The 23,823-nt window shown below is 36.3% G+C and overlaps 4 protein-coding genes across 4 annotated transcripts; 2 read left to right on the forward strand and 2 right to left on the reverse strand.

Moving 5' to 3' along the window:
* The first annotated feature begins 4,654 nt into the window (after positions 1-4,654).
* LOC122278706 (uncharacterized mitochondrial protein AtMg00810-like) lies at positions 4,655-6,139 on the forward strand. The gene is made up of 3 exons (XM_043088889.1): positions 4,655-4,747; positions 4,859-5,272; positions 5,372-6,139. The coding sequence occupies exons 1-3, from the start codon at positions 4,655-4,657 to the stop codon at positions 6,137-6,139; spliced, it is 1,275 nt and encodes a 424-aa protein (XP_042944823.1).
* Positions 6,140-7,142: 1,003 nt separating this feature from the next.
* Positions 7,143-7,947, reverse strand: LOC122279319 (UPF0098 protein CPn_0877/CP_0992/CPj0877/CpB0906). Its single transcript, XM_043089880.1, has 2 exons — positions 7,444-7,947; positions 7,143-7,301 (listed from the first exon to the last, which is right to left on the reverse strand). The coding sequence occupies exons 1-2, from the start codon at positions 7,870-7,872 to the stop codon at positions 7,227-7,229; spliced, it is 504 nt and encodes a 167-aa protein (XP_042945814.1). The 5' UTR covers positions 7,873-7,947; the 3' UTR covers positions 7,143-7,226.
* Positions 7,948-9,846: 1,899 nt separating this feature from the next.
* LOC122279318 (BAG family molecular chaperone regulator 4) lies at positions 9,847-13,730 on the forward strand. The gene is made up of 4 exons (XM_043089879.1): positions 9,847-10,241; positions 11,249-11,505; positions 11,588-11,734; positions 13,445-13,730. The coding sequence occupies exons 1-4, from the start codon at positions 10,043-10,045 to the stop codon at positions 13,637-13,639; spliced, it is 798 nt and encodes a 265-aa protein (XP_042945813.1). The 5' UTR covers positions 9,847-10,042; the 3' UTR covers positions 13,640-13,730.
* Positions 13,731-15,304: 1,574 nt separating this feature from the next.
* LOC122279317 (ammonium transporter 2-like) lies at positions 15,305-19,415 on the reverse strand. Its single transcript, XM_043089878.1, has 4 exons — positions 18,565-19,415; positions 17,916-18,201; positions 17,687-17,790; positions 15,305-16,037 (listed from the first exon to the last, which is right to left on the reverse strand). The coding sequence occupies exons 1-4, from the start codon at positions 19,198-19,200 to the stop codon at positions 15,597-15,599; spliced, it is 1,467 nt and encodes a 488-aa protein (XP_042945812.1). The 5' UTR covers positions 19,201-19,415; the 3' UTR covers positions 15,305-15,596.
* Between the last annotated feature and the right edge of the window lie 4,408 nt (positions 19,416-23,823).

The following is a 23,823-nucleotide window of genomic DNA, read 5'->3' on the forward strand; positions in this document are numbered from 1 at the left end:
TTGACCCTAGAGCTAAGAAAGCAAAATTCTTAGGTTTTAGTACTGGTGTAAAAGGGAATAGACTCTGGTGCATAGAGTCTAAGAAGGTTATCATCCGTAGAGATGTAACATTCAACGAGTCTGAAATGCTTAAGTCACATAAGCATAAAGATTCCAATGAAAGCAGCCATGATAGCGAAACACCTGGTGATTCGCAAAAGGTGAAGTTTTCCATTCAAAAGGATTCAGGAGAAGCAAATGGAGAGCACATACAAGATGAGGTTAATAGTCCAGTCACAGTACCTCCAATACAACCTGAATCAATAGCAACCAATAGGCCAAGATGAAAAAAACGTGTACCAACACGTTTTGCAGACTACGTGACATATGCACTACTAGCTGAAGGGGGTGAGATCCCAACCACTTACAAAGAAGCCATACAGTCCAGTGAACAAGCCGAATGGACAAAGGCGATGAATGAAGAGATGCAGTCTTTTCACCAGAACCAGACTTGGGAGTTTGTGCCGCTTCCACAAGGAAAGAAGACAATTGGCTGTAAGTGGATCTTTAATCAGAAAGATAATCAAGCTGCTAAAAATGGAGTGTGATACAAAGCTAGGTTGGTAAACAAGGGCTACGCTCAGACAGAGGAAATTGACTATAGTGAAGTATTCTCTTCTATTGTGAAACATTCATTCATCCGGATATTGCTAGCTTTGGTTGCACAATATGATCTTGAGTTAGCACAGCTTGATGTGAAAACAGCTTTCTCACATGGTGATCTGGAAGAGGAGATTTATCTATCTCAACCAGAAGGTTTTAAAGAAGCTGGAAAAGAAAATTGGGTCTGCAGTCTGAAGAAGTCTCTCTATGGCTTGAAGCAGTCACCTCGGCAATGGTACAAGCGTTTCGACCGCTTTATGATGGACTTGAAATACACTCGTTGCCAATACGATCACTGTGTGTATTTCAAAAAACTTGCAAATGGATCTTTCATTTATTTACTTTTATATGTAGATGATATGTTAATTGCATGTAAAAGCAAGGGGGAGATAAATCATTTAAAAACTCAGTTGAGTCATGAGTTTGAAATGAAAGATCTGGGAGAAGCATGGAGAATATTGGGGATGGAGATCGGCAGAGATAGGGTGAAAGGCACAGTTCACCTTACTCAGAAGCAGTATCTGAAGAGAATACTGCAACGCTTCAACATCGATTCGAAGACGAAGTTGGTGAGTACTCTTATGGCCCCTTATTTCTAGCTCAGTGCATTACAGTCTCCTAAAGATGATGAAAAGCGGGACTACATGAGGAATGTCCCATATGCAAGTATTGTTGGAAACTTAATGTATGCCATGGTATGTACACGATCTGATATCTCCCAGGCTATTAGTTTAGTTAGTTGCTATATGTATAATCCTGGAAAGACTCATTGGCATGCGGCTAAGTAGATTCTACGGTATATTTTAGGGACCGTAGATATTGGTTTGAAGTTCGAGAAGAGTGAAGATAGTCTAGTAACTGGATATGTTGACTCAGATTATGTAGGTGATCTTGACAAACGCCGATCGACAACTGGATATGTGTTCACTATGACTGGAGGACTAGTTAATTGGCGATCAACTTTATAGTCTACAATTGCACTATCATCCACTGATGCTAAATATATGGCTGTAACAGAAGCCGTGAAAGAGGTCATTTGGTTATAATGATTGGTAACAGACTTGGGCTTTAAGTAGCAAGAGGTTACCATTTACTGTGACAGTCAAAGTACAATTCATTTGGCCAAGAATCAAGTGTATCACTCTCGAACAAAACATATAGATGTCCGTTTCCATTTCGTACGTGAGATATTGGAAGAAGTGGACATTCTACTTCAGAAGATTGGCATTGAAGATAATCTAGCAGATATGTTGATGAAAGTCATCACTTGGATCAAGTTTCAACACTGCTTGGATTTGATTAATATCTCACACTGCTAAGCACCTACGGATGCATTGGCGCCTTAGGGCGTATTTGATAGCGGAAATCTTTCATGGCAAAAACAAACGAACATTTCGATGAGGGGGTGCAATCATTGGAAGGATGCAACATGTAGTATCCTAGTATGGCACACTTGGGTAGAGGAGGTGATTATTGAGGTCCACCCATGTGTTGAGGTCCACCCATGTGCATTGGAAAGCATTTAGCATCTCTAGCTATGATATGTGTCCCTCCACTACGTTATGTTTTGTGGAGGGAGAAACTCAACCTCTCTTATAAATAGGATAAATTGCTGAAGTAAAAATCATCTAACAAGAGAAGTTCTGAGTGTGAGTTTGTAGTGCCATTTGAGAGATAGAGAGTTGTTTTGAGAGAGTAACTGTAATCTTGTACAAACACATGGAATATCAAGTTTTCGCTTCAGTGGACGTAGACAAATTGCCGAACCACTTAAATACTGTCTCTATCTATTTTGTGTTTGTTTTCTGGGAGGCCTTGGGCACAACAATATAGTTGATAACCTACTGTGTCCTATTTCTGCAAGACGAAGAATCTGTTGCTCATGTTCTTTGGTTATGCCCGACTGCCCAAGATGCTTGGAGTATTAGTTCCTTAAAAGCTACAGAAGTGTATTAGTGAAGGTGAGGACTTCTACCAGATTGTAACTCAAGTGCTGTTTGACAAGCTAGCTCAAGAAGAGTTTGCATGGATTATTAGCAGTTGTTGCAAGATCAATCTGGTGGCGAACAAATCCTATTTCTTTGAAGGGGATTTTACTAATCCGAATGTAGTTTTCATGCCGTCTCAGCAATCGTATGTATTGCAGCATACCAGTGCTACAAGTTGTTATTCACAAGGCCCATCTACTATAAGTCGTTTACCCTCTACTGATTATACACGAGAAGAAGGACCTGACTGAGAGACTAGAAGCTTCTATTCTTATTCTTTTTTCTGTTATGGTGACTTAGAAGAGGAAATCAGCAGCTCATGAACCTACTTCAGCATAAGGAATTTTCAACTGCTTGTCCCTCTGCAAATCATGCACAGGTTGTTCATCGACCTATTTCAACTGAACCTAAAACTTCAAAGATTTCTGGTATACCTCTCTGCCTCTCTGTTTTTAATTACAAACCTCTACATTCTTCTAAAATTCCTTGGATAATAGATTTGGGTGCCACAGATCACATGATATGTAGCACTTCTTATTTTTCCTCTATTATTTCAGAGGTTTCTTATTCAGTCAAATTGCCTAATGGTACTTCCATTCTTGTCACTCACTTAGGTGATGCTCAGGTCACCAAGACTATTCTTCTTAAGAATGCCTTGTGTGTACCATCGTTCTCATTTAATTTAATTTCTGTTAAAAGACTCATAGAATCACTCACTTCTTGTTTGTTTTTCTTGTCTAATCATTGCTTCATTCAGGACCTTTCCACCTGGACCACGATTGGGATGGGTGAAGTCAAAGGCAGCCTCTATCATCTTTTGCCAGAAATTGTTCCTCCAACTGCCCTTGCTGCAACTTTATCATCTATATCAGCTACTTTTTCATCCATATTTGCTTCTGTCATGAGCAATAGCAACTCTTCTGACCTTTGGCATTGTCGCATTGGTCACATTTCTAATTCTGCTTGATTTAATTGATGATCTTGATGTAAAAAGCACTTACAGTTCGAGTAAAGTTACTCCTTGTTATGTTTGCCCTATGGCTAAGCAACACAAACTTTCTTTTCCTATCAGTTATCACAAGACTCATTCTATATTTGATATGATCCATTGTGACCTTTGGGAGCCATGTTCTGTACCTACCTATGATGGAAGTAGGTTTTTCTTAACCATTGTTGAAGATTTCTCACGCACCACTTGGGTTTATTTGCTCCATACCAAGTCTGAAACAAGAAAATGCCTTGAGTCCTTCTATAATATGATAGAAACACAATTTGACACTAAAATTAAAGTGCTTCGAAGTGACAATGGGGTTGAATTCCAAATGACAGATTTTTTTAACCAAAAGGGCATCATTCACCAAAGGTCTTGTGTGGAAACCCCTTAACAAAATGGAGTAGTTGAGAGAAAACACCAACACATCCTAAATGTGGCTAGAGCCCTACGATTCCAATCTGGTTTGCCTTTACATTTTTGGAATGATTGCATCCTCACAGCAGTCTATCTCATTAACCGAACCCCTACTCCTTTACTTAACAATAAATCACCCTATGAAGCTTTGTTTTCCATCAAACCCACATACACTTACCTTAGAATTTTTGGATGCCTTTGTTTTGCAACAACAATCTCCCATGGTCGCAAGAAATTTGATCCAAGAGGCAGGCAGTGTATTTTTCTGGGTTACCCCTTTGGAGTTAAGGGCTACAAGCTCTTGGATCTTGAAACACATACCACCTTTGTTTCTAGAAATGTTATTTTCCATGAACAAACCTTTCCTTTCCTTTCTCCTCAATTTACTAATCTTAAACCACATCATACAGAAGCTACTCCCTCTCCTATTTTTACTCCTCCTCCACCTAATTTCCTTGATTATTCTCCTCCCACACCTTCTTCATTTCCTTCTAATTCTTGTCCTTCTAATAACACTCCATCACCTTCCACCACTATACCTGATGCACCACCTTCTGACAGTATAATTTCTTCACCTCCTGCACCTCCATCTTCTTCCAATGAACCTATACTTCGCATGTCAACGAGAACTCGAACAGCCCCTCACTACCTTAAAGACTTTCATTGCCAGCAGGCTGTTTTGACTCCCATTTCTCAGTCCAAGATTCAGGTATCTCCTCTTTCCTTTACTTGTTCTTTTCCATTGCAAGATTACTTGAATTATGATAAATTTTCCCCATCCTTTCAAGCCTTTTCTTCATCTATTTCTACTGTTTTTTAGCCTACTTGCTACAATCAAGCAGTGAAAAATCCTGACTGGTGCACAGCCATGGATGCTGAATTACATGCCTTAGAACAAAACAATACTTGGGTCCTCACAGATTTACCTCATGGAAAAGTACCTATTGATTGTAAATATGTGTATAAAGTGAAACACAACTTAGATGGCAGTGTGGAAAGATTAAAGGCGCGTTTGGTTGCAAAGGGCTATACTCAACAAGAAGGCATTGATTACATTGACACTTTCTCACCAGTAGCCAAAATGGTGACAGTAAGATGCCTCTTATCCATTGCTGTAGTTCGAGGTTGGCATTTGTATCAATTTGATGTCAATAATGCCTTCCTCCATGGTGACTTAGAAGAGGAAATCTATATGAATAAACCACCTCGCTATTCCAAAGGAGGTCCTAATCAGGTTTGCAAATTGTTAAAGAGTCTCTAGGGCTTGAAGCAAGCCTTTAGACAATGGTATGCTAAACTCACCTCCCATTTATTGGATTTTGGCTTTTCTCAGTCCAAGGCAGATTATAGTCTTTTTGTCAAGACAACTAATGACTCTTTTACAGCTCTTTTAGTCTATGTCGATGACATACTTGTGGCCAGTGACTCCCATGATTCTATAGTTGCTCTCAAAGTCTTCTTGAATGATCACTTCAAAATTAAAGACCTTGGTCCTCTTCGCTACTTTCTTGGTATTGAAGTTGCCCGTTGCTCTCAAGGAATTCATATTTGTCAACACAAATATGCTCTAGACATCCTTGCTGATTCTAGTACTTTAGGTTCCAAACCTGTCAAAGTGCCAATGGACCAGAACTTAAAACTAAGCAGAGCAGCTGGTTCTACATTGAAGGATCATTCCATTTATCGTTGGTTAGTAGGGAGATTGCTTTATCTCACTATTACTCGCCCAGATATAAGTTATGTTGTCCATACATTGAGCCAATTCATGGCCACTCCTACGTCAGCTCACTTGGCTGCTGCTCACAAGGTGCTCAAGTATATTAAGACAGCTCCAGCTCAAGACGTTCTATTCTCTGCTGCCTCTTCTCTGCAACTTTCAGCTTATTGCGACTCAGATTGGGCCTCTTGCCCTGATACTTGTCGCTCTGTCACTGGATACTGTGTACTATTAGGCAACTCTCTCATTTCTTGGAAGTCTAAAAAGCAGATTGTGGTTTCACACTCTTCAGCTGAAGCTGAATATATAGCTATGGCAACAACATGTTCTGAGCTAACTTGGCTTAGGTTTCTTCTTATTGATCTTCAAGTTGATCACCCTTAAGTTGCACAACTTTTATGTGACAACCAAGCAGCGCTTCTCATCGCTGCCAATCCCGTTTTTCATGAGAGAACCAAGCACATTGAGATAGATTGCTATTCAATTCGAGACAAAATCCTTGATGGTTCAATTTCTACTTCTCATGTTTCTACACATCTGCAACTTGCAGATTTTCTAACTAAAGCTATGCCTTCTTCAATTCTTCACTCTCATTTGCTCAAGATGGGAATAGTAAACTTCTATTCTTCATCTTGTGGAGGGGTATTGCAGCATACCAGTGCTACAAGTTGTTATTCACAAGGCCCATCTACTACAAGTCGTTTACCCTCTACTAATTATACTGATTATTAGCAGTTGTTGCAAGATCAATCTGGTGGCGAACAAGTCCTATTTCTTTGAAGGGGATTTTACTAATCCGAATGTAGTTTTCATGCCGTCTCAGCAATCGTATGAATTATTGATTGAGGTACAAAAGAAGAAATTGCATATCCCTCACTTCATAGCTAATTAGTAGATGGATCTACTTGCTAACTGCTATAAAGCTATTGAGATGTGACAATTGATTCTTAGGATAACAAGAGTAGGTGTTATTGTTCGCGACTGGAATGTTCAAGCAACCTTGGAAAAACCATTGCCATTTTGTTTAGAACCAATATGCTTTTTTGCCATGATCTATGAAATGCTATCCGAAGGTGCTATGCTTTTTTTCCAGTTTATATATACTATTTGAAGGCGACTCTTTAAGTGGTTAATAGCTAAATGATTCAAATGTTGATCTCCGTAGATATGGACGTACAGTTGATCATTGAGGATGAAAAAGACAAGTTTTTTTATTCTAATATTGTTGAGGAGACCAATTCAACAGACAACAGCGCTACGATATTGTTCATTATGTAATCGATAATATTGTTGAGGCAAAGATATACTGATTTTTTAATCAATGAATTGTATGGTTCTTTAAAAACAAAAACAGCATTAGCATCGGGAAGAGAATAAAAAATGCGGATATTAAAAAAAAGGTTCATTAATCTCACGTTAGGGAGAGAGACACACGAGTCAAAATTAAAGACGCTGCATAATTAATAGATCATTAGAAAATGGCCATCAAGACAGCTTCTCCCAGCACATGCCCTTGAATTGCATCCAATAGCTTGTCTTTCGTGACCTACAACGCACATAAAACCCAGATCAGATTGAACTTAACAAGAACAAAAAACTGTCGAGTTCATATTATATATACATGACACACGACATTAATGTCCACATACAACGACAACTGCTGCATACAGATGCAGATACGTTCCTACCTTGTTACCAAGATGAAGCTGATCATCATCCAAAGCATAAAGTTTGAACTCGAAGCGGTGGCCATGGGAGGGCAGCTTGGGCCCGCGCCAACCCGGGACCTTATAATCATTGTACCCTTCTTTGATTCCAGCATAGTCGCCACCCACTTCCTCTTCCTTCCCAGAGAAACCCTCGGGAAGACCCTTCAATGTCGGAGGAATGTTGGCCACCACCCATATCGTCCATGGGACAATCGGATCACTTGGGTCCGGAGCATCGATGTCCTGAACCACAAGAGCCAGGGCCTTGGTTCCATCGGGCACGTTGTACCATTCCAGTGGCGGAGATATATTTTTCAAAGCACCTTGACCTTCCTCTGTATACTTCCTGGGAAACTTTCCGTCGTGGTTTATTGTAGGTGACACCAGCCTGAACTCATCGCTAGCCATCTTGCGCTCTAGTTAACCAATTTGTACCGATTTTCTTCCAATCTTGCGCTCGCTCACGGCTTTAAGGTCGAAGTTGAGGGGTTGATCAATTATCGATTAGCACTTTTGGGTTTTGTGGTTTGGAAGACACGTGGTGCGAAGTTTCGTGTTGTCGAGAGAAGGTGAGAGAAGCATTAAAGCAGGGACACGTAGTGTGCGACGTGGGGGACGGTGGAACGTCGTAGACAAAAGGCGTGAGGAACCGGTCACTCTAGAAATGTCGCGTTTTGCTCAGGCTGCCGCTCGAAGCCTTTTTGGGTTCCACATATGATTTCTTTTTAAAAATAAGTGCAAAGTTGATATTTATTTGATTTTATAAAATAAAAAATTTTATTATAAAATAAATTCAACTTATCACATTAAATCATGTATAAGTTTATTTTTATAAAACATTTATGTATCTTAATCACTTTTTATTATTTTTTAATAATAATTTCTATTCTTTTAACAAAAATACGTAAAACTTAAACATACTCAGATTTTTTCCAGTATTGTTCTTTGACATTAACAAATCTTTTTGAGACGTTAAGAAAAATCAAAATCCCGTTTCCTTTGAAAGTTAAGATAAGGTAAAATGAGATAAAAAGATTATGTAAAAAATAATAAAATATTTGATGAATAGTAATTAAATAGTTTAAATTAAAATATTGTATGAAATTTTAAAAAAATATAGAAAAAAAATTGAATAAAAATATTATAAAATTAAAATATTAATAGAATATTATTTTTTCAATATTATTTTTATTTTGATATGTAAAAAAATTAAATTATTATTTTATATTTTATTTAAAAATTAGAAAAATTATAATGATTAAATAATAATTAAATTAAAAATTTAAAAATATAAAATAAAAAAGTATTTATATCTAAATAACCAGTCCTAATTGGGATAGGGTCCTCAAGAAATGCATCATAAGAAATGCATCATAGGCTTTGTAGCACTTCTCTCTCTCTCTCTCTCTCTCTCATTTTTAATTGTGGTTGGGATTTTTGACTTTGATTATTAGGTTATGAATATTATATCTAAACATCAAATCTTTATATATGCTCATTTATTTCTTAAACACGTGAATATTTTAAAATTTTATAAATAATAGTAAAATAATTTGATTAAAAATATTTTATTAAATTTTAGAAATTGAGAAAAAAAAATTTGAATGAAAATATTTTTAAAAATAAGTATTATATTTAAGATTGAATATATAAAGTTAAAAATTTATTTGAATATTATATTTAAATATTATTTTTATTTTAAAATTTATAAAAATCTCACAGAGCATGGAGATTTATTTTTTAGTTTTATTTCACACAACATATATTTCATTTGAGGGTGTTCCACTTCTCTTAGCTCTTTAATTTATTTAATTACAAAATTGATTATTTTAAGCAAAAAAACCATATATATTATTGAACCACCAAGAAAAAAAATGTCCTGAAAATATCAAACATTGTGAATCAGTGAATGTTTTATAATTAAATAGAATAACTTGGCAGATCAGTTGACTTATAATCAAATTAGTATATTTTTAAATTACAGAGTGAATTCTATAGATAATATTCTTTTTTGGAATAAAAATGGAAAAATTTATGTGCATAATCATACATCATTAATATGTTAAGACCAGATTATAAATTAGATTTGGATAATTAAAGAGAAAATAGTTGCAGGAGGGAAGACTTTTTATTTATAAAATATTACAATAATTAAAAAAATGATATTTGTAGTCATAAATATGTAATTATTTTTAAAAAATAATAAATATATAATTTATTAAAAAAATTAATTTTTTTAATAATTAATTTTATTATTTTTTAAAATGATTGTATAATATTTTTATATTTTATAATAATATTAAACATTTATTTAATTAAATTCCTCCTCTTTTAATTTTTGTAAGCGGGAAGGGACCACGTTAGTAAGAGTACTGGGGCATCACGGGTCATCATCTAAATCGGATCCATCTCTATATTCGTTCCCCATCCCTCTCTCTCGTTCTCTCTCTCTCTCTCTCTCGAACCTCGTTTGATTCACTGGTCAGACACAGTCCACCCTTTGTAGAAGACAAGGATCTCCCGCTTTCCCCTTTTGTGGTATTACGATTCGAATCGGTTTTGTCGCGCTTTCTTTGCGATGGGCAAGAACTCGAATAAGCACGCGCCAGTGTCGGCTCCGAACGAGATCGAGTGGGAGATGAGACCTGGTGGCATGCTCATCCAGAAGCGACACGACGACGGCGGAGGCGTTGCTTCTCGTGAGCCTATAATCAATATCACTGTCTCTCACGGACCTTCCCGTCACGAGGTCCATGTCCCGGCCGACTCTACTTTTGGTAAATTTTCTACTCTTTCCCCTCCTCGCCTTATGCCGCATTCTATTACCCATACGAGAATTGAAATTGTTCACATTTGGCTTCGTTCTAGTTCTGATCTACGAAGATTTCGATTTCATCTCGTATATTTAATGAACTCTATTTGGTAAAAAAAAGTTGGTTTCATCAAAATATTCTTATCCATTTATATATTATCATTTTGTGTTTTTTTTAGAACGAAGATTCAACGTAATTATTAGAATAAGGCCTCGTTTGTTTCTTCATATGAGATTAGATGATATCAAATTAGATTAGACGAGATATGATGAGATAAAAGTTAAAAATTAAATAAAATATTGTTAAAATATATTTTTTTAATATTATTTTTATTTTGAGATTTGAAATATTCGAATTGATTATTTTATTTTGTGTGAAAATTTGAAAAAGTTGTAATAATTAGATAAGTTGAGAAATGTTATGAAAACAAACGAGACATAAGAAGAAATCCATAATCTTTGTTTTGTGATTAGGATTTACTGTAAATTTTGAAGATTTATGATAATTGTCTGATATTTTTGCGCCATGAGTTCTTTAATGTCATATAGGCATCAATGACGGTATTATTGTACTATCTATAATGTTTTTTTCACATCACCGGTCCAATTATGAGGCGTTTTGTTGATCTAGGAGCAATTGTATTCAATATGCAGATATTCTGTGAAACTCAAGACATATTAAATAATTGTTCACTAATGGATTGGTTAAATGTGCGCTTCAAGCCACTTACAAATATATTTTCTGGGAGATTTTCTGACCTACAAAAAATGCTAAAGTTCGATGGCTAATCTCTACTTCCTCATAGTCGATTATGGTTTTTTTGTGAGATCATATCATTGATTTTCTTTTGGAGATGTTTTCTTTAGTGTTTGTACCTATTACTTGAACCTGTCAGGTCACCGGTGTGAACTATAATGTTTTCTTATTGATGTTTTACCACGTTTACTTATAAGTTTTTTAATTAATGACAGGGGATATAAAGAATGCTCTTGCACAGAAAACTGGTTTGGATCCTAAAGACCAGAGACTGCTGTTCAGGGGAAAAGAGAAAGAGGATGAGGAGCATCTGCACATGGCAGGTGTGAAGGATAGGTCGAAGATTTTGCTTTTGGAGGACCCCGCTAGCAAAGAGAGGAAGCTTGAGGAAATAGGAAAAAGCAATGAGATAGGAAGAGCATCTGGAGCAGTTGCAGAAGTCAGAGCAGAGGTTGATCAGCTCTCAGAAAGGGTAGACTAATCTGATTTGAAACCACTTTTCATTAAAGGCTATATCCAAATGTTGACCCAATTGCATCTCTCCATCTGTGTAGGTGGCTGCCTTGGAAGTGGCAGTGCATGGTGGGACCAAGGTTGCAGACAAGGAATTTTTAATATTGACAGAGTTGCTCATGAAGCAATTACTGAAGTTGGATAGCATTGAAGCTGAGGGAGAAGCAAAATTGCAACGAAAGTCTGAGGTTAGTATTGTATCTCCATGATCTTACAGGTTGGATATTTTATCTGTCCTTGTCTGGAAATGTTACTTTTCACCCATGGATCCGTTCTTTTTAATTGGAGATGATATTTCTCAATTTTATTATGACTCTGCATAGAATGATGCACTATGCGTGATGATCCTTGTTGCCAAGTTGTTTTTGATCCCATATTCTATATTATGGTGTTCCATGTATTTGAGAATTTTCTTTGAAACATGTATAAAATGCATGTATAGTAGAATGAACAATATCCATATTTGTTTGGAACGCACGCACCTGCACTAATCTAATGCGCTTGTGTTTTTAATATAATTGTAAATTTCTGTACTTGTTGGAAAATTGGAATGCCCAGATTTATATTACCTTTTTCTTTATAGGTAATAAGAAATTTTATTCCAAGTAAATAGGCATAGCCCAAGTACATGGGAAGTGTACAAGAGAATACACCTAAATACAAACTAAAGCAAAACAAAATTAAAGAACAGCATTACAAATATTCATATCCCTCACTAGATTGTTCACCCAAAAATTTAAAGTGCTAAAGAAAAAATCCCTAAATTCCCCCATAGTGCGTTCACAATCTTGGAAACACCCCCCGTTTCTCTCAAACCATAAACACCAAAACAAACACAAAGGAATCATCCTCCACTCAGCTTTATTGCCTCCACAACCTGCAGCACCTTCCCAACTAGCCAAGAAATCCACCACATGGAAGGGCATAACCCAAGCAATGCCTACCCTTGCAAATAACTCATTCCACAAAACAGTCACCATCTCGCAATGAAGAAACAGGTGGTTAACAGATTCACCAACTTTTTTACACATGAAGCACCAATCCATCACATATAAACCCCTTTTCCTCAAATAATCAGTAGTTAATACTTTCTCCAGCGACACCAACCAGCAGAAAAATGCAATTTTACTGGGCACTCTAGCTTTCCAAATGCATTTCCAGGGGTATGTTTTATTACCATGACTGTTTAAAACCTTATGATAGGAATGCACAGAGAATCTGGACTTATTATCATTAACCCACAGCATCCTATCCTCCCTGATCATATCAATCTTCGAATTATAAAGTTTTACATAAAAATCAGCAGCTTCACTCACTTCCCATGCTTTACATTTGCATGCTGCATCTAAAGCATATGTAAAGCAGTTACATTTTACTTTTCCTTTATGCATCATGCTAGTCCTGAAAAAATTAGATGAGGTAACCCCTAAGGGTTAACTCAAGTGGTTTGGGTCTTGGCCTTGATGGTATGCTTCCTTCAAGTCTTAAGTTTCAAAACCTCTTGTATGCAAACAATTTCTAAAGGCTGTTGGATTGGTAGAATCTTCCCTTGAATTACTTGAGGTGCGTTTGCAGAAAGCTCTTTGCCAGGGCTTGTGTACCACTGGATTGGTCCGGACTTTGTATCCGGACAGCCAGTGCCAATAAAGAAAAAAAAAATTAGATAAAGAATTCCAGAAATGCATTTCGTTTCTTTGAAGGGAGTTTTTTGTTGTATACCAAATGCTCCTTATGATTTTCCCTAGATTTACACCATCTACACTTTAGCCTAAAAGTTTGTTTATTGTACTAGTATACTTTTTTGTCTGAAACTTTCAAGTTATTGTGGAACTATAAATCTGCATTGATAGCCTTGGATTGTGTGTCCGAAGGCTAAGATTAATTACTTGGTTGAAAAGGTACGCCGTGTTCAGAACTTGGTGGAGACACTTGACAACCTGAAGGCAAGAAACTCTAATCCGAATAGCAACAGCAGCAATGCTGTTTCAGTATCAACCAAATGGGAGACCTTTGACTCTGGAGTTGGAAGCTTGACGGCCCCACCCCCGTCATCTTCAACAAAAATAACTCAGGATTGGGAACAATTTGATTAGTCTCATATGTCTTTATTGCAATGGTCTATAGAAACAAGGTATGTAACATAACTTCAAAATAATGTAGAATAGAAATATTTTTTTGGTGCTTCATGCGAGTTTGATGGGAAGAAGCTATGACCCAAATCAAATCTTGCAAGCCCATAGCACACAGCAAGGCAAGACGGCTGTAAAGGCAAAGAGTATCACTAACTCGGGGATACCTTTCACGCCCAAGTAGTGGCGTAGATATTATCTGTTATGCATGGTCACCCTTGTTCGGCCATTCAGGAACGGCTAGAACCAGCCCTTGCTGTTATCCTGATGGAACAGCAAAACCATTTGCCATGGTTGGGTTGAGCTTCAAGCATCTGGTTAGGGGCGAAAGTAGATCAACTTTCTGCATGTGTGAAGGCTAACCTACGTAAGTACCTAACCACATAGATGCATACAAAAGATCATGTATGTTATCGTGTATGTGTAAAACGAAGCCCAAAACAGAGAAGTCTTCAATTTAATTCAGTAAGTTGAAAATCATAGTTTTAAACAAAAGTTGTCTGTAAAATTGAGAAGTTATGTGATAATACCATAAAGAGATATTCTATTCAACAGTTCTATACCACACATGTTTAGGACTTGACTATTTCTACCATAAATGATAAAAAGTACGAAGGGAAGATTACATCTTGGAGGGTAGACGTCTGGACTGTTGTGGGCATGTGGCATCAACTGGGACGTGAGCCCACCAGAGGGAAATGAAATATTCCAATTTCTTTACCGTCACGCAATCATAAACCTTCAATTTCTTTTGAAAAATCAGAAATGAAATTTAAATGATCCAGCGATGACGTCTTAATTAGCTAGTAGTCGCCCTCGTGGCTTGGTCGGTGTGGAAACCTTCGAATATAGGACGAGAACTGATTATTAAAATGATAAATAGTTTTAGTTGGCAATGACTTTTCAACCTTTTTAATTATATGTTTTATCTGAATGTTGGAAATACGACTTGGTCCTGTATAGTACGTCGACGTTGCTTACATCCTATGCAAATGAACCATGATCACCTGTAATTGTTGGTTTAATTGTAGTAATTAGGAAAAGAGACCAAAATGTAAAGGACAAAGTTAAAAGCTAATTCAGACTGTCATAGACTATCAGTACTAACTAACAACATGTTATTTTAGGCATTCTGGTCCTACTTAAATAACAACCGCTTGACATATACCAGCTCAACATGTTTGTTTAAGGATGGCAACATTTAGAATGGAGAATGGTGTTTCTCTAAATTGAGTAAGTATCGATGATTAATATTATATGCTCAAAAGTATTTTCAAATTATTAATAAGTGATCATGAGGTCCCATTGTCGACCCATTCCTCGTCTTAATTTCTAGTATATCAATTTTTCGTTTCTTGATGTTATAGACCAAATTGATATACGAAAAGTGAGTAGATTAATTGCAGGAAGAATATAAAAGAATAACTCAATTCCAACGTAACACTTGTTTGCTATATTAAAAAAAAAAAAAAAAAAAAAAAAACAAAAACTGATACTTGCAATCGTGAGTGTGTAAACGTCGTACAATTACTATGAAAAAAATGAATAAATACGGAATCTACATAAAAAGAAAATTAATTTTTTAATAATAGATTCTGCTTTTTTCAAAAAGACTATACGATACCTGCATACTTTAGGACTGTATATAGTATTACTTTAAGCAAAAAACAAACATAACAGGGTGTATTTTCACAATGCATGACATAGTGCAATCGACTATGTTCCTTATTCACCTCAACATGTAAACTATCCAATGAAGCCTGGAGCTTTATACATGATTAATAGAGTGCATGGAACATCATGTATTGAATATTACGCTAAATAATTGTACCTCAAATTATGATTGACAAAAAATTGTAGTACAAGTACTTGATGGTCACACACACACACGCATACATGTATATAGTACCCTAAGGTAGGCTTACAAGTTGATGGTCACTCCTCTTGCGTCATTGACATATGGAGATGGTACTGTTATGCCCTGCGCGTACATGGATGTATTCCAACCATGCTTTGTTGGGTCATACTTTTCCCCATCTCCCCAAAGGGCATAAGCCTCCTCTCCATGCACGGCGTCATCTCCGATCGCCAGGTCCTCGTCGGGCATCCTTAATGGAATAAACAACCTTATGCCCAGAAGAATTAATGTCGTGGACACCAAGTTCCAACCGGCAACAAACGTGGCTGCAACCAGTTGCTTGAAGAATTGTTTTCCGCCATTTCCCCCATAAAACGCACCCCTTGTGTTGCTCACTGGGAGTATGAGTGCACAGAGCTGTGGCTCAGCGAAAAGCCCAGTGAGTAGCCCTCCTAATAGCCCCGCCACTGCGTGCGTGTGAAATACACCTAAGGTGTCATCCACCTATACGTAAAATCGTAAAATTAAATGGAACCTAATTATAAGAGCGATCGACAATATTAGTGCGTGGCATGCATCCAAAAAAATATGCATTCAGCCATTTGATGATCGTAATCTAATTTCCACAAGGGATTCCATTAAGTGGTCATGGGATTAGGACTGGCTAGTATTCTTTTGACTTATGAACCATTTGAATTGTCTCATATGGAAAATCAAAGGGAAAAACGTACTATATATATATATGTATATATAATACTTTTGGGGTTCTGCAACTTCTAATTAATTTCTTTTGATTTAAACGCATTTACTTCATTGTTTGTCAAAGTTAAAAGAGATGTAAGATAATAGATCAGATTCAAACAAAAGGAAAACTGAACAGGATTTACAATTCATCGTCAATTGCGTGCAATACCACTGCATTAATATACCATCACGGTCATTTCATGTTCCCCAGTACATGCATATAATATATATACATATATATATATGTATATATCTATATATATAGCATAAGATCGTAAATAGAGTAGACGTTGTTATCATGATGAATTAATGTATTCTTGAAAGAGATTTATGATGCATGTTATAATTAATTACAATGCTGGCTATTGACATTTGACAATAACTAAAATATAATTAGTTTGTTTGGGGAAGGAGAAAATAAAGAGAGAGAAACATGAAAAACCAAAGACTACGGAAGTAGTCAAAAGTTTGAAAAGCCACGGATGTGGAGTTTATTTGGATCCGACGGTTCCAGTAGAGATACGAGGCCTTTTCCATGGGATCGTGAAATAAAGGAATTATTAGAAGTGCTGGTTTTTAGGTCGTTGTTGAAAACGACTGATTGATATTCATGTGCCATTATTGCAATGGGAACGATTGAAGATGGAAGGAAAATAATGAAAGGGGCAAAAGAATATCATGGAAAGACAACGCCGCCTGTCATGTTTGAATAAACTGATGACCTCCATTCAAAAAAGAGAAGCTGTCATTATTGTGACAATTATTTAGGTAAGATCATCATCACGTGTACCCATATATACCATCCCAACCAGTGCAACCACTAGCACTTTTGAATAAATCAAAACCAACAGAAACTTCCGCAAGCCAAAATATATATATATGACTTTCAAGCAACTTGTGCAAGTAATTTTCCGTACAAAGAAGAACATTTGACCTCGAGTTTTAGGACCCGAATTTTCGACGCCATGTTTTGTGGGATTTCCTTTCCTAGTAATAAAACATGATCTGGACCAAAAAGTGGTCATTCCAGATAGTTCCGGTTGAGATTTTAATTTTGTCTTTCAAAACCATGGATATATATACCATTTACTCATGGAAGTTTGAAACCCTCATTTCAGTTTTCGTCTACCTTTGTGGCCAGTCAGAGAAACCAGAAAACCATCACGTTTGAGACTAATTTGAATAGAAGTTACGTACGTACCAGCTAGCTTTAATCATCACATAATCATGCCTAATTTCAGAAGATTGTTAGATCGAGCTAGGCTAGAAGTGGTGGGAAAGAGCAAGTTTGCACTCATTGTCAACTGTCTAACACCTAATTAATTAATGTATATCAAGCGCATTACAAGAAAGAAAAGCAAATTAGCTAGGATATAAAAAGTAGTGTACAAAACTACGTCCGTACGTACCTTTTGTAGCAGAGTAGACTTTTTGTGAAGGACCATCATGGACACCCATGGAATGCTACCAGAAAGCATTCCCATCACTATAGCCGCCCACGATTGCACCAACCCTACAACATCACCATGCACCATGCATCCGTATATAACATTAACATGCATGAAACTACATAGAGTCCTTAATTTGTGGGGGCTGCTAAATTTTCTGATCAATATATAACACCTAGCTATAATATACCTGCTCCAGGAGTAATGCAAACGAGCCCCGTCATCATCCCCTGAACAGCTCCGATCACCGAAGGCTTCCCAAAGAAGACGACGTCCAATGAAGTCCACACAAGAAGACTAGTCGCCGCGCATATGTTGGTGTTTAAAACCGCTATTGAAGCGTCGATGTTTGCCGCGTATGGTGCCCCACCATTGAAACCTGACCAGCCCATCCACAGCAGCCCAGCACCCGCAAGCATGAGCAAGACGTTGTTAGGAGGAAACCTCTCTCTATCGCTCTTTAGCCTCGGGCCAACCTACACGATATTTATAGCAAGCCACCCAAGTTTAAGCTTCATACAAATTACTAATTAGAGGAAAACGTTCCTGAAAACATCTATATATACTATATATATACACCATTTTGATCTACTGACTGATCAAGCTCTTGAAAATTAATTTGTCCTTAAAAGTAATGTTCTAAAACGTGGAATTATATAATTATTTTTTCAATTACTTATTAGGATCTCTTGTTTGGTTGGTTTCATTTATTCTCTAAGAAATCAATTATTTAGTTATCAATCAATTTAAGATTTAAGTAAGAAGAGATTTGAAATTTAATTTGTAGTCAGAGATGATCAGTGGTTGGTGAGAGGCCGGCAGTGATATATATACTGTACCCAATAAGCGGCGGTGAAACCGGAAATTCCCGAGGAAAGATGGATGACGTAGCCGCCCGAGTAATCGATGGCACCCCAGTGGTACAGAAACCCACCGCCCCAGAGACTGAAGGCTCCCACAGTATAGGAGAATACAAGCCAAAGAGGAACAAAAGCCATCCAAGCCTTGATGTTCATGCGCCCAAGAACAGAACCCGCAAGTAGAATCATGGTAATAGCAGCAAAAGTGAATTGGAAGTAAACAAGCGTGGCCATGGGATAAAAAGGCTCCATCGTCTCGTACGTGCCGTCATCCCTCGTGTGGTTACTCTCGGGGACTTTGGCTCTGTCGATGAGGAACTTTTGGCCTAGTGCCGGCGCGCCCTTGCCCCAGAAAGGAAGGAGTTCATCGCCGAAGGCCATGCGGTAGCAGACAAGAACCCAGCAGATGAGGACAGCGGCGAAGGCATAGAGGGCCATGAAGGCGGAGTTGACCGCCCATTTCTTCTTCACGATGCTGGCGTAGAGGATGACCAGGCCTGGCATGCTCTGGATGCCCACGAGAGTGGATGCCGTCATTTGCCATGCGTTGTCGCCCTTGTTCAGCCATGGTGGGACTGCTGGGCTTACAGCTCCATAGGCCACCGTTGTGCTCATTTGATTTTGGGCGGCTCAAGTCGATCGCAGTTATATTGAGTCGGGCACTTTTATATCTACATAGATCTACCAAGTTTTATATTGAGTCGGAGACCTTAATCTCTAGGTTGGCGTGCGAGAGAAGGGAGAGGGAGAGACCTAGAGAGTGAGAGGGAGAGCCAGTCTTTTTTCGGCTGACTAAACAAAATATTTCAGAAGCATCGTTTGAAAATTCACCTAAATTTTAGTTAGCAAGTACTAATTATACATTTCTCCATGCTCTTAAATTTTTTGTGCTTCGAACTTATTATAAAAAAAAATGAATTTTTATGACTAATTTATTGTAACGAAAAGATTATCAAAATTGGTTGTCAATGACCTTTTCGTTATAATAAATTAGTCACAAAAATTTATTTTTCTTGTAATAACTTAAATTTTTCATATGAAGAATCACATGTTATGAGGCCATTAAGTTTTTGGCCATTAAAAAAAATAAATTCAAATTAAAATGAAGACTATCATTTTTATATTACATATAAATAATATATAAAAAGGTTAGTGTATGTACTTGTGAGAATTGCCGAAATATATGGAGAAAGTATATATAGTGAGTATAATATGTGAATATAATTAATCGGACATCCGAGGCCTTGAATATTATTATTATTCACACACCCAAAAAAAAACCATTCGGTATCATGTTCCACACGTGAACTGTACGTGAAATTGTGATGAAGTTGCCCATTGGTCAATGTACGGGCGTGTGGAATGGTGTAAATGTTATATGTACGTACGTCATATCCATGGGGCTACTCATTTTGACTGCCATTTTTGGTCGGCGTAATGAAAATTGAAGTACCACCCATCTTTACGATATTACCATGTTGCAGCATGCATTCCTTCTCCGTCCGGGTGCTTATATATAAAATGGGTTTTGTTATATATGTATTAATCTTTATATTAATACTGATTTTTTTATATTTATAATTTAAATCAATATTATTTTTAATAAAATTTATTTTTTAATCAATCACATTAAATTAATGTACATATTAATACATAATTATGGTTATAATTAGATTTTTACATATAAAATAGTTATTCTATAGGCAACCGCAGGTGGGAACGCTGCGACATGCCACATCAGCCAGTATTTAGTTTAAAAAAAAAAAAAAAAAAAAAAGGAAATGGAATCAAAATAAGGAAAAGTGGAAGAAAACTAGAGCTTATGCTCACAGGCCATCGAACTCTCTCTTTTGCGAGAGCGAAACCAGAGACCCACAATCCCACAATCATCAAAAGTAGAGGTAGGCAAATTGCTAAAGTAGTAGGAAACACCAGCCCCATGAGCCATCACCTCTTTCTCTTCCGGTAAATTCTTGAACTTTACAAATTAAAGAGCCACTACCATTCTAGTTATTATCCCAACGTACAAGTCTTTGTTCGGTGATTCCCTTAATGCTTTACACTGGGGCTCTCCATTTTAACCACTTGTGTACTTAAAAAGAAAATGAGATAAGAGATGGGTTTCTAGCGTGAGCTCTTCGATTATTGCTTCCAAGTGAGTTTTTTCTTAAGTTGTTTTGGGGTATTGGGATTGTTGAGCGATGAAAGACCTGCTTTTTCTTGTTTCTGGTTTTTTAGGGTGCTTTTTGAATTTTTGGAGGTTTTTACTTGAAATGGATCTGTAGTTACCTTTTGATAATGCTTTTGTGGATGCTTTTTTATACTTTGCTGTGGAGAAGACGATGGGAAAGACCTGTTTTCTCTTGTTCTGATTTCTAAGGGTGCTTTTTGAATTTTTAGGAGTTTTTAGTAGGAGTGGATCGGTAGTTACCTCTTGATAATGCTTTTGTGTATGACGATCGGGGTTTCGTGGGGATGCTTTTTTGTGGATGCTTCGTGGAGAAGATAATTGAGGCTTCGTGGGGACGGAAAAGACGAAGACAAAGACTTCTATGAGGATGGGTGTTTCGATGGTGGATGTAGCCACCAACCACTTCTATCTTCGTTTGCCTCTCAAAATTGAAACGGCGTCATTTTTAATTTGCCATGTTAGACACGATGCCGCGGGGGTTCTCTAGGCCGGTTGCAAGTAGAATTTTTGTATATAAAATAAAGAAAAATGATAGACACATTGTTAGTGATAAAGTTGATTGGCTCTTCTTACTTTAAAAGACAAGCTAAAAAATAGATAATACAAAAAAGTTATAAATTGAAAGAAATTGACTCTAACTCCAAAAATAAAAGGGATTCGTAAAGTAAATTTGACTCGAGCACTACAAATAATGAAATAAACTTCTATAAAAAAGGAGATCTCTATAAATGAAAGAGTTCTCTACGATTTCTCTAAGCACAGACTCTATCACACACATTGACTCTAAAGGATCTTCTCTCAAGGGATTCCTAAAACTCTAAGACCCAGTTTGGATACACAAGACAGATGAGATGATCATACAGTAGTTTTCCTTATCCAAATTTAAAAACATCTACTTAAATAAATAGTAACAAATTGTGAAAACTGATAGTGAATAGTACATAAACATTACGTAAACAGTAATAAACAATTTTTTTTACATCTCACTATTCAAACACATATTTTTTTACAAACTATTTCATCTCATCTTAAATAAAAAGTTTTACTACTATTCAAAATATCTCATTTCATCTTGACTAAAAAATTTTATTATTATTCAAAACATCTCATCTCATATGAACTGTGTATTCAAATAAGACTTAAATTCTTCTATTATATTAAAAGATATATAAGACTGTAAGAGATTGCAAATCGCCCATTATAGTAGATTTTTCCTTTACACAATCCGTGAACTTAGGTATTACGTTGAACAACATAAATCTCTATGCTCCTCTTTATTTATTTTTATTTGCTTATTTGTTATTTATTTCTTAGATGAACAGCAAAAATAACTTATCAAAGTCCGAATTATCATTGTGAGCCAGGGATGACTCTTTCCTCCCTTCCAGCCTATTAGATGATTTTTTACGTTAACACATACAATCATTTTTAAAACCTTTTTATACAATTATGTTTTAAATTAAGGACATTTTTATAAAATAACTTATAAAAATAATATCATTTTACATAAATATCCTTATTTTAAAACATGGTTGTATAAGAGTGATCGTACGTACGTTAATATTAAAATATTTTGGTACGTGTGTGTATATATATGTATATATATATATGTTGCTAATTCCAATTTCAAAATCTTGTCTAATTAATAATTAATTTGTAGTAAGTGTAATTAATAAAATTTTGTGGTAAGTATATACGTTGCTAATTCCGTTTCAAAACCTTGTCTACTTAGTAATTAACTTGAAGTAAGTGTAATTGGGTTAGAATCAATTAGGCTTAGGTCTGGTCCGACAAGATGCAAGACCCGGAAGTTTGCTAATCAAGATCTCCATGGAGTAGCTAGTGCCACAAAACCCTGCCATAAAAGTCTTACGAGGCTTTGTATTTGGATGTTGATGTGATTTGAGATATTTTTGTACGTTAAACTATACTTAGCATCCAATTAAATGCACACAAAATATATGCTCATTCGAATACTCAAGCAACATCCAAGAGCACACAAGTATGCCCATTTAAAGTGATCTAAAGGGGATTAGGATGTTTTCATCACTTGATGGGACACACTAGCAATTTTTTTTTTTAGGGCTTTGCTACATACAGTCGCCAGATGCAGTCGGCGTGCAGTCGACTGTACGAAATGAATATATTTTTTTTTATATTCAGGGAAACCTACATGAATTATAAAAAGTTATAAAAATAATTTTTTTTTATGTAGGTCCCGTATTAATTTTTTTTTTACAGTCGACTGCATGCCGACTGCATCTGCCTACTGTAAAAAGTATTTCTCTTTTTTTTTTTTTATCACCATAACAACAAACTAATTAATGATGAGACTTACTATTTTTTTAATTTTTCATATCCCAACTAACTTCATACAATCAAACTATAACACACCTCAAGGATTAAAATAAGATAAGATTGATTTGCTCTATTCGAATGAAGCACCTACAAGAAAATGAGAGAGAGATAGAAAATCTATATCTGTTGCCCAGATGATTAACACAAGAGGGGTAGTGAATTGAGTTGTATTTAAAAAAATAACAATTATAAATTAAATATACAATATAAAATACAAACAAAATACAAAACAACAATAAATATAAAGAGTAAGGGTAAGAGAGAAGCAAATTCAGTATGTTAATGAGGTTCGGCCTCACTGCCTACGTCCTCGCCTCAAGCTACCCCTTGAGGATCTCAAATTCACTATTCAACTTCTTTCAGGTGGAGATAGAAACTTATTACACCTTTGAACAATACCACTACAAAAGATTCATGTAGAACACCCTCTACACTTACAATCACCTTATACATGGTGATTCAACTATTCTCTATGTAGAACACTTTCTACATGCACAAGAGTTATACACACCCTTTTACTGATACAAAAGCTGATTGTGGGTAGGTTATCAGAAAACATTCCTCAATGAGTTAAATAAGAACAATACAACTCAAACTATATCTCTCTCAAAATGAACAAGGATTAAAGCTCAATGCTTAGAGAAAAGAGAATGAAAGTTTTGAATGAATGTTGTATGATGTGGATGTTG

This window comes from Carya illinoinensis, chromosome 10, assembly GCF_018687715.1.
Source record: "Carya illinoinensis cultivar Pawnee chromosome 10, C.illinoinensisPawnee_v1, whole genome shotgun sequence".
NCBI classification, from domain to species: Eukaryota; Viridiplantae; Streptophyta; class Magnoliopsida; order Fagales; family Juglandaceae; genus Carya; species Carya illinoinensis.